This window comes from Dunckerocampus dactyliophorus, chromosome 14 (assembly GCF_027744805.1).
Source record: "Dunckerocampus dactyliophorus isolate RoL2022-P2 chromosome 14, RoL_Ddac_1.1, whole genome shotgun sequence".
NCBI lineage: Eukaryota > Metazoa > Chordata > Actinopteri > Syngnathiformes > Syngnathidae > Dunckerocampus > Dunckerocampus dactyliophorus.
In genome coordinates, this window is record NC_072832.1 from 21,713,760 (window position 1) to 21,729,294 (window position 15,535).

General features: G+C 39.9%; 1 protein-coding gene across 6 annotated transcripts in view; it reads right to left on the bottom strand.

The window, feature by feature from the left end:
• vrk2 (VRK serine/threonine kinase 2) overlaps positions 1-15,535 on the bottom strand; it is a 59,070-nt gene that overhangs the window by 25,064 nt on the left and 18,471 nt on the right. For all 6 annotated transcript variants that reach the window (XR_008573582.1, XM_054798082.1, XM_054798084.1 and 3 more), the window contains 2 exons: positions 14,328-14,460; positions 4,639-4,759 (listed from right to left, as the gene is read on the bottom strand). Coding sequence is in view for 5 of the 6 variants with exons in the window: in XM_054798082.1 (XP_054654057.1) it covers positions 4,639-4,759; positions 14,328-14,460 (254 nt within the window). In the remaining variant the exon portion in view is untranslated. The remainder of the gene's footprint in view (positions 1-4,638; positions 4,760-14,327; positions 14,461-15,535) is intronic.

Consider the following 15,535-nt stretch of genomic DNA (forward strand, 5'->3'; position numbering starts at 1 on the left):
CGTCCCAAACTTCTTCCATTTGAGGATTATGGAGGCCACTGTGCTCTTAGGAACTTTGAGTGCTGCAGAAATTTTTTTGTAACCTTGGCCAGATCTGTGCCTTGCCAAAATTCTGTCTCTGAGCTCCTTGGGCATTTCCTTCGACCTCATGATTCTCATTCGCTCTGACATGCACTGTGAGCTGTAAGGTCTTATATAGACAGGTGTGTGCCTTTCCTAATCAAGTCCAATAGGTTTATTTAAACACAACTGGACTCCAATAAAGGAGCAGAACCATCTCAAGGAGAATCAGAAGAAATGGACAGCATGTGAGTTAAATATGAATGTTGCTGCAAAGGGTCTGAATACTTATGACCATATGATATTTCAGTTTTTCTTTTTTAATAAATGTCTTAAAATTTCTACATTTCTGTTTTTTTCTGTCAAGATGGGGTGCTGAGTGTACATTGAGAAATAAAATCAACTTTTTGATTGTGGCAAATGGCTGCAATGACACAAAAAGTGAACAATTTCAAGGGGTCTGATTACTTTCCGTACCCACTGTATACACATATACATAAATACACACACACATATACATATATATATACATATACATATATATATATATATACTGCTCAAAAAAATTTGAGGAACACTTCGAAAACACATCAGATCTAAACTGAGATCTAAAATGATCTTGAATATCTTTCCTGATAATAAGTGGGTGATGTATTAGTAACAAAATGATGCCACATCATTTGATAGAAATGAAAATGATCACCCTATAGAGGGGGGAAATCAAAGACACCCCAAAAATGAAAGTGAAAAAATGATGCGGCAGACTGGTCCATTTTGCTAAAATGTCATTGTAGCAACTCAAAATGATTCTCAGTAGTTTGTGTGGCCCCCACGTGCTTGTACGCATGCCTGACAATGTCGGGGCATGCTCCTAATGAGACTACGGATGGTGTGCTGAGTTTCGAGAGAGTTGGGAAGTGTGTTTATGTTGGCGTGGATGTAAAGTCCTGCAGTGTTCTCCGCTGTTAATAAAGCCATTAAAGTGCATCGGCGACGTGAGTCTCTCCTTCCCCACAACAAGCGGCATTACAGTATTGACCAGTGCACACCAGGAAATAAACGGTGTCATTTCTTACAGGCATTGGCTGGACAGCTATGTAGTGGGGCTTGTTTAACCTTTGCCTTGTGGGCAAGCAGGAAGGAGAGACGATGCTGAGAGATGTGTGTGTGTTCTGAGCTGCTGTCTGGTGGCCGCGTTCAATAAATAAAGTTGGCAGAAGCAACAGGAGAAGTTTCCTTCTTTGCTTCGGATCTGAATAACACTGACAAGTTAACAGACTAGTAGCGAACGGAAAAGAAGACTGCTTTTTTTGTGTCGAATACAGAAAATGAGGACTTGGATAGATTTGTGGATGAGGATTGATGAAAAATAACGTGAGTACATTCTAAAATACTTCAATTAAGTACAACCGAACTCAGTTTTGCTCCCTCTGCCACAGGCATGCTAGAGTATGTTTTTTTTTTTATTGTAGCGTCGCTGGGAGCACGTCCTGTTCCCAACCTAATTTGCGGTAATGTTTTGGTGCAAATGCTCTCAAAGTTACATGTTTGACCAGGAAATAGCAAGCTCAAAAGAAGACGGCTTTTTTATGTGGAACAACTGACAGTTTGTGTGGCTCTTGTGAATGATTGTGACTGAGCTAGGACTCAGTAATTAAAGTCTACACACGACAGCTTCATTGATTGAAAAACGAAACTTTTTCGTGCATGAAGCTTCTACTTGAGTTGGTAATTTGGCCGCTATATGCAGTCAGATATTGACCAAGGGAGCCAAAATGGGTGGCCGCTGGCCGCGTTGGACAGGTGACTGCTATACACAGGGTCTATAACATGTAAATTTGCTTCGGGGGATTTTTCAGTGGCTGCTATAGGCAGGTGGCCACACAAACTATTCAGAATCATTTTGAGTTGCTACAATGACATTTTCGCAAAATCGACCAGTCTGCTGCATCGTTTTGTCACTTTCATTTTTGGGGTGTCTTTGATTTCCCCCCTCTATAGGGTGACCATTTTCATTTCTATCAAATTATGTGTGTATATGTGTGTATATATACAGTATGTGTTCACACATATATATACACACATATACCGTATTTTCGCGACCATAAGGCGCACTTAAAAGTCTTAAATTTTGTCCCAAATGGGCCTTATAATGCGGAGCGTCGTATGTGTGTACCAAATTCCAAAATCTGTAATGTTGCCTTTGACTTTTATGAGCGCTCCGCTCGACTAGGAGCGTCTCCTGCCGACACGCTGCTTGTATAGAGGAAAGGTGGACGTGACTGAGGACGCTAAAGGCAAGCCCCAGTAGTTATATAAGTATATTTAATGAAATGGCGCAATCTATCCATCCGGGCAAGGACTACCATGGCGCAGCAACATTCAGCGGATTACAAGGAAAGCTGGCCATCTTCCTCTCCTACTGCAATAAAAACATTGCAGACAACTACTAGCCAACTACATCATCAACATGGACGACGTGCTTTTCACTTTCGACATCACACACAACGAGGCACGAGAAGTCGGCTTTTACTGTTGTGCTTGGTTGGCATGGTAATGGACAGAAACTGCTACCTGTGATGATTTTTAAGAGGAAATGCTGCCTAAAGAAAAGTTTCCAGCCGGATCAAACAAAGGGGCTGGAAGGACAAGTGCGTCACAAGTGCAGCAAATGAACTTGGAGCTTAACATCATTCCGGGAGGCTTGACGAAGGAACTCCAAAGGCTGGACATCGGTGTAAACACGGCGTTTAAAGTCAAGTTGCGAGCGGCATGGGAGAGATAGATGACAGCTAGTGAACACAGCTTCACTAACACTGGGAGGCAGTGCCGTGCGAGTTTCATCACTATTTGTGAATGGATGTAAACACGGCGTTTAAAGTTAAGTTGCGAGCGATGAATGACAGCTGGCGAACACAGCTTCACTAATGGATTGTGGATGCTTGGGCTAACACGTCTGATGCACTGTTCGAGCTTTCACAAAAGCCAGCATCATTTCTGAGGCGCCGCACGGCAACGAGACTGACAATGACGACAGGGAACCTGGCGTGTTTGATTGAGAACTTGCCCCGCTGTTCAGTTGGTATACAGAAAATGAGGACTTTGATGGATTTGTGAATGAGGATTGATCAAAAATAACTTGAGTGCATTGTTAAATACCTCAATAAAGTACAACCGAACTCAGTTTTGCTCTCGCTGGCTTTTTAAAAACCTACAATAGCAAGCATGCGTATTGTAGCGTATTGTAGCGTCGCTGGCAGCACTTCCTGTTCCCCAGCGTGCTTTGCGGTAGTGTTTTGGTGCAAATGCTCTGAAAGTTACATTTTTGAACTACATAGTTGTTAGTTATTGTTCTGCAAAAGTAGCGGTAGTGTCTTGTCTGTTTTTGCGTTGCTGTGTGATGTTTTTAGTTGTGCACCATGACTGAGACTGATGTGTTGAGTGATGACCATCCTGATTTCAAGTGAATTTGTTGTTTTTTCCACAGTTGCTACGGGGACCATATCTTAGCAATGTGACAGGACACCTCTTTACACACCACTTTTCTTTCCTTTCATGAAAAACGCAACTAGAAGCTTCACACATTCCCCATATTGGAGGTTGTGTTAAGTTTTAAGGTGGTGAAAAATATTTTGACTAATTCTTCCACCGCAGATGATGTCGCTTCGACTAGAACCGCCGGGCTTCTGCTACGACCCTCCTCCCTCCTCCTGCATGCAGGGATGAGGGAGATACAGAGCAAATCCAGTCTATATTAATATCAACGATATCCGTGGGAAACTTTCAGGTACAATGATTAAAAAAAAAAAAAAAACACTTAAAAAAAATAAATGTGTAAATAACTACATAGAATTGTATCTAACTGCATATACATTTTAGACATATGGGCCACGATTTTATTTAAAAAATCTACACTTACAAATCCAATAGTTTTTGCATGTTTATGTTTTTCTGTTGCGAGCAGTGACCCGTCCCACTTTGTTCGGTCTTCAAACGCACCGTTGTGCATGTGCTTTCTCCCACGTTGCACAGATAGACTACTATACTGTATGTTTCTCGTTTTTCTTTCATGTCATGTCATGTTTGTTGCCACCTAATATTAGCGCTTCGGAAATCTTCAGCTACTAATGCTAGATACCATTGAATGCATACTACACCATAACTACACAATGACTCCAGATTGTCGGTCGCTTGTTTGAGTTTGCTGCTGTGTACGTGCACACGCTACGTACATGTACATGAATACCAGACAGCGGTGAGTGAAAGTCATGAAGGCCAATCATCTTATTCGGCACACACAACAATTTTTGAAAACACTAACCCCATGTTGAGTTAAGTTCAGTTGGTGTTAAGTTAAGTTAAGTTAAGTTGGTGATTACTGCACCAAAAAAAATGCAAACAGATGCTCCAATAAAAGCGGTGAAAAACTGCTAGAAATTTGCATGGGTTATATGAAGCCAGGTTTTAAACAACAAACAGCATTATGATTGAATCTATGAGTTTCATTTCAGAAACCCAAGAGAATGTGTAATTAACAGAAAGTACTGTATAAATGACAGAAGTTGGAAGGCACCTTACCTGGTCTTGGCCTCCATAACATCAGCTGGGTTTTTGAGAACATTGTCCCAGGGGAGTGATCCAGATAACCAGTGAAGCAGACAAAAACCTAGAATCTGTAGGTCTCCACGTCTTGATGGAGCTAAGTAAAGAAACAAACAAAAAACAGGCAAACCATGGTATTTGTTATGCTATGCTTTGATGAGAACATTACAAGAATACAAGCATGGTGGCACTCATAACATCTCCATGTTTACTAGGGATGAGCTGGATACTCGTTATAAACGAGTATCAGTTACGGATAATGCATTTTTGCTGAATACGAGCATCAAACGAGTACAGCTCGTCATTACACTCGTCATTATCCGTAATCGTAATGAACAAAAGCGGATATTATCCGATCACAAATACAATTTCAGACTTAAAATAATGTACTGATTTAAGCCCCAACCATTTCTGGTAAAAGCATGCCCCGCCCACTCCAAGTACAGATACGGATACGGATAATTTAGATCGTGAACAGATACAGATAGTGGTGTACTCGCTCATCCCTAATGTTTACACTAAAACCCTCTGTGAGCTGGAAAGTAAACCTTCAGTTAGAAATAGCTTTTGATAAGTAAATTGAGAGGCTAATACATTACAATTTCAAATAAGTACATACAGTTCCAAAAATATGCAATAAACTAAAGAGTGATTGCATCTTACTCCGAGTATGAGGGAGGAACTGCATGGATCTACATTAATGTGTGAAGTCCATCAATACTCGTAAGCCAAGGCCATCCAGAGGGGTCGAGCCCGGGGAGTTTTAGCAGCTCAATACAATAATGGCCGTCACACGTCTTTGGAGAAATTACATATCGACTGGCTTCATCTGAGGGGAAAAATCTCCTCCCTGAGCCATGGCTGGCATTGATCCTCCCTAGCCAACATTGAGGTCTGAAGGGGGAGCATGGTCCCCGTCACCCAGGACAAGATTACATTGAGCGGGATGGTGGTAATCTGACTGCACGAGAACATGTCGTTGTGAAAGTGTGGCATTCATTAATTAGGACTTTATTCATCTTTGAAGGCTTTGATTGTAAGAATTACTACAGAATGTCAAGATGTAGGCATGTGTTATTGGGGAAGGTGAAGAGCAAAGTAAATTGTTACAAGGAAAATGCTGGAGTGAATTAAACACACATTGGCCTTCACTAGAAACATGAAAATTGTCTGGACATGGCATTGAGGTTAAAATTATCAATGAGCGCAGGGTGGTTATGAGAGCTGTTCTTTAACTGTTTGAAGTGACCATGTAAGAAGGATGTCCTTGATTAGAACATCTCAGGCATAAAGCTTTATGCTTTCCATAACAGCATGATTAACCTAACCTCTGAATAATCATGTGGGATCTCTAAAATATCAAAAAAATAAATGGTTTGGAGGGTTATAAAATGTGCTAATAGAGTAAAATTAGAAATATCTTCCTTCACAGGTTTCAAAGAAGCCTAATTTGACTATCAACCTCGCATTGGGATGGTACACGTATAAATGTCTATAATCAAGATTGTGGCATGACTACATGGGGGTGCCCACGGCTGCTGGTGAGCATACATTTTTAAATTGAATGTCTTTATTTTTCTCTTTTACATAGCCTATTTTGAAACAAAATCAGTATGATTTGTGTTAACAACTGACATGGCGTATTATTTAAAACGGGTAAGGCTGTTACGGCAATTTAAATGTATATCTCCGCTGTGGATTTTAATCCAAGAAGTGAGGCTGCTAACAGAGTTTTGATAAGTCTAAATAGTTTTTCAAGACATGCTGTTCCTATTTTATGTGCACTTTCCTGACGTGTGATAGGCCCACTTGCCTAAAGTGACCATGTTTCACTTTTGTTCAACTTGTTTTCTTTCACTAAATAAAGGTAGTGTTGTTGTGCACATACCATCTTTACCATCCGAGTAAATATGCTCACATCTGATCACCGTAATCCAACCTGAAATTTATCGCAATCACTGATCACAAGCACATAATCGCCCAGCCCACGTGATCATCTGTGCCGCACTGGCCTCTTTTCACATTAAAACTGTTCTAACCACTGCACCTGCCAGTCTAAAGTGGTATTTGTTATCAAAGGGGACCAATTGTGCTTTTCCTCTTTTCTGACCTATAAATATTGTTACATTGTATTCTCATGTTAAACAACACCAACGCATCAGATAATGAGGTTTGCACATTTGGAAGTGAGACCTGAAAGCAGTTTTGGACGGTTCTGCACGCTGTGTTTTACAGAGTTGTTTTTAACACTGAGTTTCATTGACGTCAATGTAACCCGGACTTCCTTATATGGGTATGCCCAGGTAAACGCTGCCCTCCCCGTGCTCTGCTCTGTTCACCGTGTTGGCACGTATGGCTCCCAGGAAATGTTTGTTCGGGTGTGCCTAAAGAGGCAAGCATCAGGCAGAAGTGTTGGAGTTGCTGATTCCCAGCCAGCAAGAGAAAAATATCCTCATCTGTCAACAGCATTTCACACGAGACTGTTGTGTGAACATGGGCCAGTACGAAGCTGGACTGTCCGCCAAACTGTTGCTGAAGTCCGACGCCTTTCCAACGTTACTTGGGCGTGTTAAAGAACAGCAAGCTGTCACTTCTATATGAATCTGACAAATAACAGCAACCTGTGCACATCATTGCAGGGATTTAAATAAATGTTTTTGTTTACAAGTGGTAAATTTTTGAATTCCCAACTTTCCTCTTCATCTCTTTAAAAGGACTTCAGAAATCAAAACGTTACATAAATTTACATTATCTAAAAAAATACAATTGTATTGTTTCAAGTACTGTTTTAAGCTCTCCATCTGTACATATTGCTCAATTTCAATTACACATTTTCAAATTTAAAGATATTGCTGACACGTCAGTATTATTATATGTATTGATCATGATGGTTGGCGCAGTGTGTGACCACGTAACGGACAGTATTGACCTGCTTGGTGATGGAGTTAGCAAGCATGGAAGTCATGTCTGGCTCATGCCTCATGCTAACCAACCATCAAACTCACTAATTGATGGGGGATAAAAGTATGTTGCAGGTTATGACTTCAGCTAATTAGAAGGTTGTTGAACAGAGACTAGAAATTCTGTAGGCACGCTGGATGGACAATCAATGGTCAGTAAAGAGAAGAACACAAGTAGGCAATTTGCCAGTTAATGTTTTGTCAATATTATTCAAGGGATGTGGCCGCTGACAGGCAGCATGTATTATGCTGACATGTATTATGCTGACAAGTAGGGTGCAAATAAATGCTTCAAAGTAATATATGCTAAATGGAGCCAAACTCAGCATATGTATCACTGATTTGAGTACTACAATAACTGTACAGTCCATGAAGCCACTCCACGCTTTGTGTTGTGCTGGTTTGGAGAGCTATGAAGGGCTAACTTGAGTACGGCTATGTACTCACCAATGCCGCTTATTTTGAAAATAATCCCCCCCAACAAAAAATTGCAGTTTTCCAGCGCACAGGCCAGAGTGAAGACTTTGGAAAACCTTTTCGGTGTCAGCATGTATATGTGAAAAACAACATTTTGTCTCCTTCATATTGTCAGTGTGTTGTACACACACATACATACTCACACACACGCACACACACAGGTCCTCAGTTTACAGTGTTCCCAGATTCGCTGTTCCATGGTTGCGTACAGAGTGGTTGCAAACACGTTACAGCACGGCGCGTGGCGAAAGAATACACTAAGTGCGGCTCGCACGCATCCACACTAGTATCAACAGTGGACGGTCGCAGCAATAATTAAGGTTAAAGATTGACTTTTGCTGGGGTTTTGTTTATTTTAATCCTGCAACGAGCCACATTCCACAGACAACCTCTGGGCCACACTTTGGACACCCATGCGTGTTTTGCCAAGAAGGTGAGGTGTTGCCTGGCAATCGAGGAGTGTGTCCAAGATCTGCCTTCTTGGCTCTTTTGCTGGAGGGGTTTATGCAGCTTTCAGCCCAGCACTGCCAGTGATACTTGTGCAGAATCAGAGGTGGCACTTCACTCCCGTTCACCAGCACAGCGGATACTTGACCATTGTTGGCATCTTTTATTTGAACACATGCACTTCCTGTCTTTCATTTTTAGTCTGAATCCCAATTCTACCCCTTGGCCTTTACCTCTAGGTTTTGCGCATTTGAGAGTCAAGTGGTATCCCAATTCTCCTGAAATCAAGGGGTAAGGGCTAAAGGGTCTAAGTGTTAAGCCCTAGAAGCGAAGTGTGGTCGGGGATCACACTTGAAACGTAGGGGAAGGCGGCGTCTACTCGGATACCACACTCCAGTAGTAGAGCGGAGACAGAAAGCAAATCAATTTAAGTTATTAAGCATAATTATTGATTTTCACAGGAACGTTACTCATGATTTAGTACATATTCAATCATTTGCTACTCCATGTAAATATTCTACATGTTTTGAATTATAGATTGTCACTCCTTATAACAAGCCAGCTAACACCGATATGTAACTTCACTGCAATCTACAACACCGATATCTAACTTCACTGCAATCTACACCACTTTATAAATGATTAGACAATGATTACCGGTAAGTAGCAACCACATTAGCCTCTTAATTGTAAGTTGTATTTGAAAATCGCTTGCTAGCTCGCTAGCGAGGGAAATCACATTACACATTACTGTACTGTGACGTTGCCGTTTTATTTGAGCTATGTAATCACTCAGCACATGTAGTAAAGTCTGTTTGCTGTGAATTATAGCCACCCTAGTCCACCAATAGGCCTGTCACAATAACAAATCGTTGATAATTGTTCTACAAATTATTGTCGAAAATCAATACTATTGTCAAAAATTTTCCAGAATGTCAAGAGCTTTTAGAATAAAAAATAAATTAAACAACAAACAAAAAGACAAAAAACCCTGATGAAATAAAATGGACTCTTTCAGCAAAAATTGCACTTAAATAAAAATCATAATCATAACCAAATGAAACCCAAATATTCCCACACTGGATCTGCGGCATTTGACTGAGAAACCATCGCATTTGTGCCCTCATTCATGTTAGCATATGTTCGCACACAGGGCTAACTTGCTGTAAGCCAAGGCAGCCTTGTCTCCACATACTGGGACCAAGGGGAGGAGAGGACAGGAGGGTTCACTCTCTCCGTTCATTCCACTGCTGTAGCATCAACGTGCACAGACAGCTGCAGAGTGAACCCTCTTGTCATCCAGCCTGTGTGGTGAAGAGAGACGGAGTAGAGATAGAGAGACGAGGTAAACAAACATGCTTGCATGCACATGTCAATTTATTGAAGCCAGCAAAATTATCGACTTCGTTTTTATTGATTGTTGTCCTAATCGATTTAGCGATTATCGTGACAGGCTTATCCACCAACAATTGTCATAGCAAGATATATGTTTATTGTAGTCAGTATACAGTATCGATGGTCAGGAAGTGAGCTAAAAAAAAAGATGTCAACAACATGGCCATATGTGGACAGCACAACAGATTATTAAAGTTTATTCAAATTTTTGATTTTTTTTTTTTACTATTACATACTATTATTTTCAGCACACTATTACTATATTACTATTATTATTGCATTTACAATGAGTTAATACTGTAGTTGTACCCCGTCAATCACGCATATGTGTCACTCCTGCAGGAGATGCTGAGCCAACTGAAGTCAGGCCTCTGCTACACCACACAGCACTCCAGGACCATTCCGAAGCTTCAATCCCAGTATGGAAAAGTCAAAGGCAACAAAATGCCATTCTGGACTTTCTTACAAAAGAATCTGAGAACATTGACAGGAGGAGACCCAGGCCAAAACAGGGAGGTTTTTAAAACTTGAAATAATGCTTGATAAGGTTTATACATTTGTTGATGTTCATAAAGTTAGTTGTATTGTTATTTCTATTTCATATGTATATTTGATACATTTTCTATTTTTATAATTGTTACAGTGCTGGTTGTAAGCTGTTATTTATTACTGTTTGTTGTTTTGCATTAAATGTCAGTTTGTAAAATGTGTGCCTTTTATTTTAAAAAAGGTGTTCTGAGGTAGGCTATGTAACTAAAAAATAATCATGGAAAAATGTATACACCTTACTTTAGGTAGGAAACATTTATTATAAAAAATTATCTCATTTGGCTATGTCACAGCCAGAAAGAGATGAAGGGTGATGACGTGATGAGAGTCAAGTGGTTTCTCATTTCTTAGAGGCTTCTTCCCATTGGCCCTAGGTTTTAAGGGGTAGAGGAAGGGTTAAGAAGGGGAGGGGCTAAGGGGTAGAATTGGGATTCAGCCTATATGCACACCCCTACACGCTAAATATAGTGCCCATATCGCTAAATTTAGGCAGGACACGGACAATGTATGAGGTGTGTTATGATGCCGAGTTGTTCGCGACAGTACCATTATTAATGAAGCAAGACATCCGCTTAACACATTATCTTCCAATAAATCCTGACAAATACGCCTGACTTCAATTTCTGGTGATAGCCTGGAGCATGAAAAACTAACTTCCCCCGATCGTCTGTGCTTGTAAAGTTGACGCTTAGCCAAATATAACAAGCGTAAATACAAATACACACGCTCAGTGATTAATAGTGCCGAAAAGTCTGAACATCTACGTGTGTTTAAGTGTCTGTTTTGCACTTTTTACTGTCAATGTCAAGGCACTACAGTAATCCTTTATTCTTTGCAGTTAATTGGTTCCAGATACAACCGTGGTAAGTTAATTTTCGCAAAGTAGGATACCTTCTTTATAGTTGGAATATGTTCATAGTTAAGAGTACAGAAAACCTGTTTACGACTTTCTAAATACGTTGAACAATATTCGAGCACTGAAGACATGAAATAACACTAGTCACCTTTACACATGTATTGCCCAATATAAGAGACATAATAAAAGAAAATAAGCCATTTAAGACATACATAACACCGTGCTTGTGTGTGCTGCTACAATGGGTTACCTAGGAGAGCAGAGTGAGTGGTGGACAGGAAATGACATCAGTGGTTCAGAGTTGAGTTTTAGCTTGGCGTGGGTTACGGCTGCAACAGTAGCCCGTGATAGGGATTATTGTGCCTGTTGTGAGATCACTCAAACCTGCAATAAAAGCTTGTTGTTCTGGCGATCAAGTCTGGTGCAACATTACAGGAAAATTACTGACACCTCATAACTAGTGTTGAATACTAAGTCAACATAAGAATCCTTCTTTGAATGTCTGATATTTGTATTTTAGTTCATTTAGCCGTATGTATGATTGAAAATGTTGAATTGAGGTAAAAAAAAAAAAAATACACAACATTAGCTTAAATATGCATGTCTTGACTAATATGCCGTCTTCAACCACAAAAAAGCATGATTTGCTAATTGATTTTTTTTTTGAAAAACAGAGTGAAGCGGCAAAATTCAAACCGTGAAGTGGTGAAGAACGACTGTATTGGAAAGAAAAGTTTATACTAGAATATTTTCTTTCATTTAACAATATGTGCCTTATACTGGATTTTTGGTCTTCAAACCATTCAGTGCTTTATTTGAAAAATGTGTACAGCACCAAAAGTTGCAGGCTGTTAGAGATTTATAAAGTACTGTATATATCTATTTTGTTCCAAGTATCACTTCACTACATTGCATAAAAAGTAGCCATGCCTTATACTTAATATTTATCTAATTCACAGTATCTGTTTCTTTATTAAACAAGGCCAGTTTTTCCTGGTCTCTTTCTGCTCTTGGTTGTCATTTTAGAATCAAAGACTAAAACTAGCTGGTTGTAGTGCCTTTAGAAATGGCTTGCGCTAAAGGAAAGAAATCCAACACTAAGCTTTTTCTATGACGTCTCTGCAGCTAGACCTTGAATTTTCATGTATTTAAATTTCTCTGCTGCATGTTCTCCCCGTGCGTGCGTGGGTCTTCTCCGGGTACTCCGGTTTCTTCCCACATTCCAAAAACATGCATGTTAGGTTAATTGGCGACTCTAAATTGTCCATAGGTATGAATGTGAGTGTGAATGGTTGCTTGTCTATATGTGCCCTGCGATTGGCTGGCGACCAGTCCAGGGTGTACCCCGCCTGTTGCCCGAAGTCAGCTGGGATCGGCTCCAGCAAATGCCCCCACGACCCTAATGAGGAGAAGTGGCATAGAAAATAGATGGATGGATGGAAATTTGTCTGCAACATTATGTTGCATAATTTGTTTTGCACAATAAATAAGAAAACAAAAACATGTAATTCCTTAGGGCATATTCAACCTGTTCTGAAATTGTTCTATTACCATGTATATGCCAAAGAATATACTGTGATATATATTTTCATCTTAAGAGGCTGCAATGTACAGACCTGATCAAAATCTTAAGACCACTTGAAAAACTGTTAGAATTTGCATTTTGCACATTTGGATCTTAATGAGGTTTTAAGTAAAGCTACAATATGCAAAAGCAAAAAAGTGGGAGTGAGACAAAAATTTGGAACTAATTTAAACAACAACAAAAAAAAAACAATATAGGTTGTTTATCAACTAATCAAAAGTTGAAGACCACAGGCTATAAAAGCCAAAAACTGATCAATATGTTCTGTGAGGTATTCACACTGTTATGCCGTCCTGATGGCTAAAGCTAAGAAGCTTTCTCTTTTTGAACGCGGTCGGATTGTCGAGCTGCATAAGCAAGGCCTCTTGCAGCGTGCCATTGCTGCTGAGGTTAGGCGCAGTAAAGACAGTCATTCAAAATTTTTTGAAAGATTCTGAGCATTATGGAACAAAATAGTCAAGTGGTAGACCCAAAAAAAAAGAAATCACACCTGCGCCGAGCCGGAGGATCCGATTGGCTGTCCATCAAGAAACAGGGCGGTCTTCGACCCAAATTAAGGCCCTTACTGGTGCCGACTGCAGCGCAATAACCATCAGACATCATCTGCGGGAAAAGGGTTTAAAAAAACAAAAAACGAATTCAAAGACCTCGTTTCCTTCAACGCCACAAAACTGCCCGTTTAGACTTTGCCAGGGAGCACTCCTTTACACCATCCTGCATGTTCCCCTCATTTAAATCCCATAGAGAACATTGGGGGATGGATGGCAAGGGAAGTTTATAAAAATGGCCATCAGTTCCAGTTGATGCCCTTCGTGAAGCCATCTTCACCACATGGAGCAATGTTCCTACTACCCTCTTGGAAACACTCGCATCAAACATGCCCTAAAGAATTTTTGAAGTGATAAACAAGAACGGTGGAGCTATTCATTACTGAGTTACATTACATTACGGAATTTTTTTGTTCTGGTTTGGAGAGTTTTTTGTTATTTTTTGAGCAATGGTCTTGAACTTTGGATCAGCTGATAAACAGCCTATTTCAGTTTAATTGTTGTTTTCAATAAATGACTTTTTCAAAATGCTTTTTGTCTCACTCCCACTTTTTTGCTTTTGCATATTGTAGCTCTACTTAAAACCTCATTAAGATTCAAATGTGCAAAATGCAAATTCTAGCAATTTTTCAACTGGTCTTAAGATTTTGATCAGGTCCGTATTTCACAATATGGATTTTCGGCAATATAATTAATGCCTACTCTGCATCAAAACTCATTCAGAACATTTCAGAACATTCAGAACTCAAGAAGTCTTTTGAATTAAAGATAAAATATCTAATAAAAAAAGTCCATGTGCCCAGATTAAACGTTTAGGCACTAATAATCTAACAGTGGCTCCAACCTACCAACACCTTTGTGGGCATCAAGGCTGGTGTACTCAATGGTTCCATTGTGGCCTTTCTTTGGGTTTTCCTTATACTGTTTGTGTACTCCTTCAGGGCAGTACCTGTACGACAGGCCATAGTCGACTAAGTAGACCTACAATACAGAAATAGGACAACCACTGATTACTAAGAAACCAAAACAAATAAACTATGGTGTTTTTTTTTTTTTTTTTTAGGGCTAAAGCTCTATTGAAACAGACATACAGTGGCGTGAAAAAGTGTTTGCCCCTTCAAGATTTCTTTCTCACAAAATGCAGTTTTTACATGAAACTTTTTATTATTAAGGGAGAAAAAAATCCAAATCTACATGGCCCTGTGTGAAAAAGTGATTGCCACCCCTCTTAAAATATAACAACTAAGATTATTTGAGATCTATCAGCCTGGAAAAGGTTATAAAGTCCTTTCTAAAGCTTTAAGACTCCAGCGAACCACAGTGAGAGCCATTATCCACAAATGGCGGAAACATGGTACAGTGGTGAACCTTCCCAGGAGTGGCTGCCCAACTAAAATGAGCCCAAGAGTGCAGCGACAACTCATCCAAGAGGTCACAAAAAACCCCACAACAACATTCAAGGAACTACAGGCCTCACTTGCCCCAGCTAAGGTCAGTGTTTGGTTTGGTTTGGTTTAATTTTATTTGAACATGCATGTAGGTTACAATGGAATACATCCCATGAATCATTTCACAGTTCCACATGTCCAAAAGGAGGAGGAAGAAGCAAAGCTTATTTAATCCTACTCCCCATCCATTTCACATCTTGTGCAGTACATGTTATTCACTTCCTGTATTCCATATAATAATCAGTGAACTAAATAAATAAAAAATAAAAACAAGCATGACTGAACAATAAATATAATAATATAATAAGATGACGACAAACATAATAAAGCAAGTTCAAGACTCTTCTGCCTTATATTTAGCAATCATCAACTGCTTGTATTGTATTTTGAATTCGCTTGTCTTGGTACATTGTTTATGTTCCTTGCTCAATCCCTTCCGTAATTTAATTCCGCATACTGAAATGCTGTGGGTGTTCAGCGTTGTTCTCGCATATAAGTGTTTTAAGTTTAAGTTTCTCCTCTCTTAGGGCCCTGTCACACCTTGACGATTTAGGCAGCGCATGCCTGACGTGATCATTTTGATGGCATACGTTGAACTGCCGACGTTC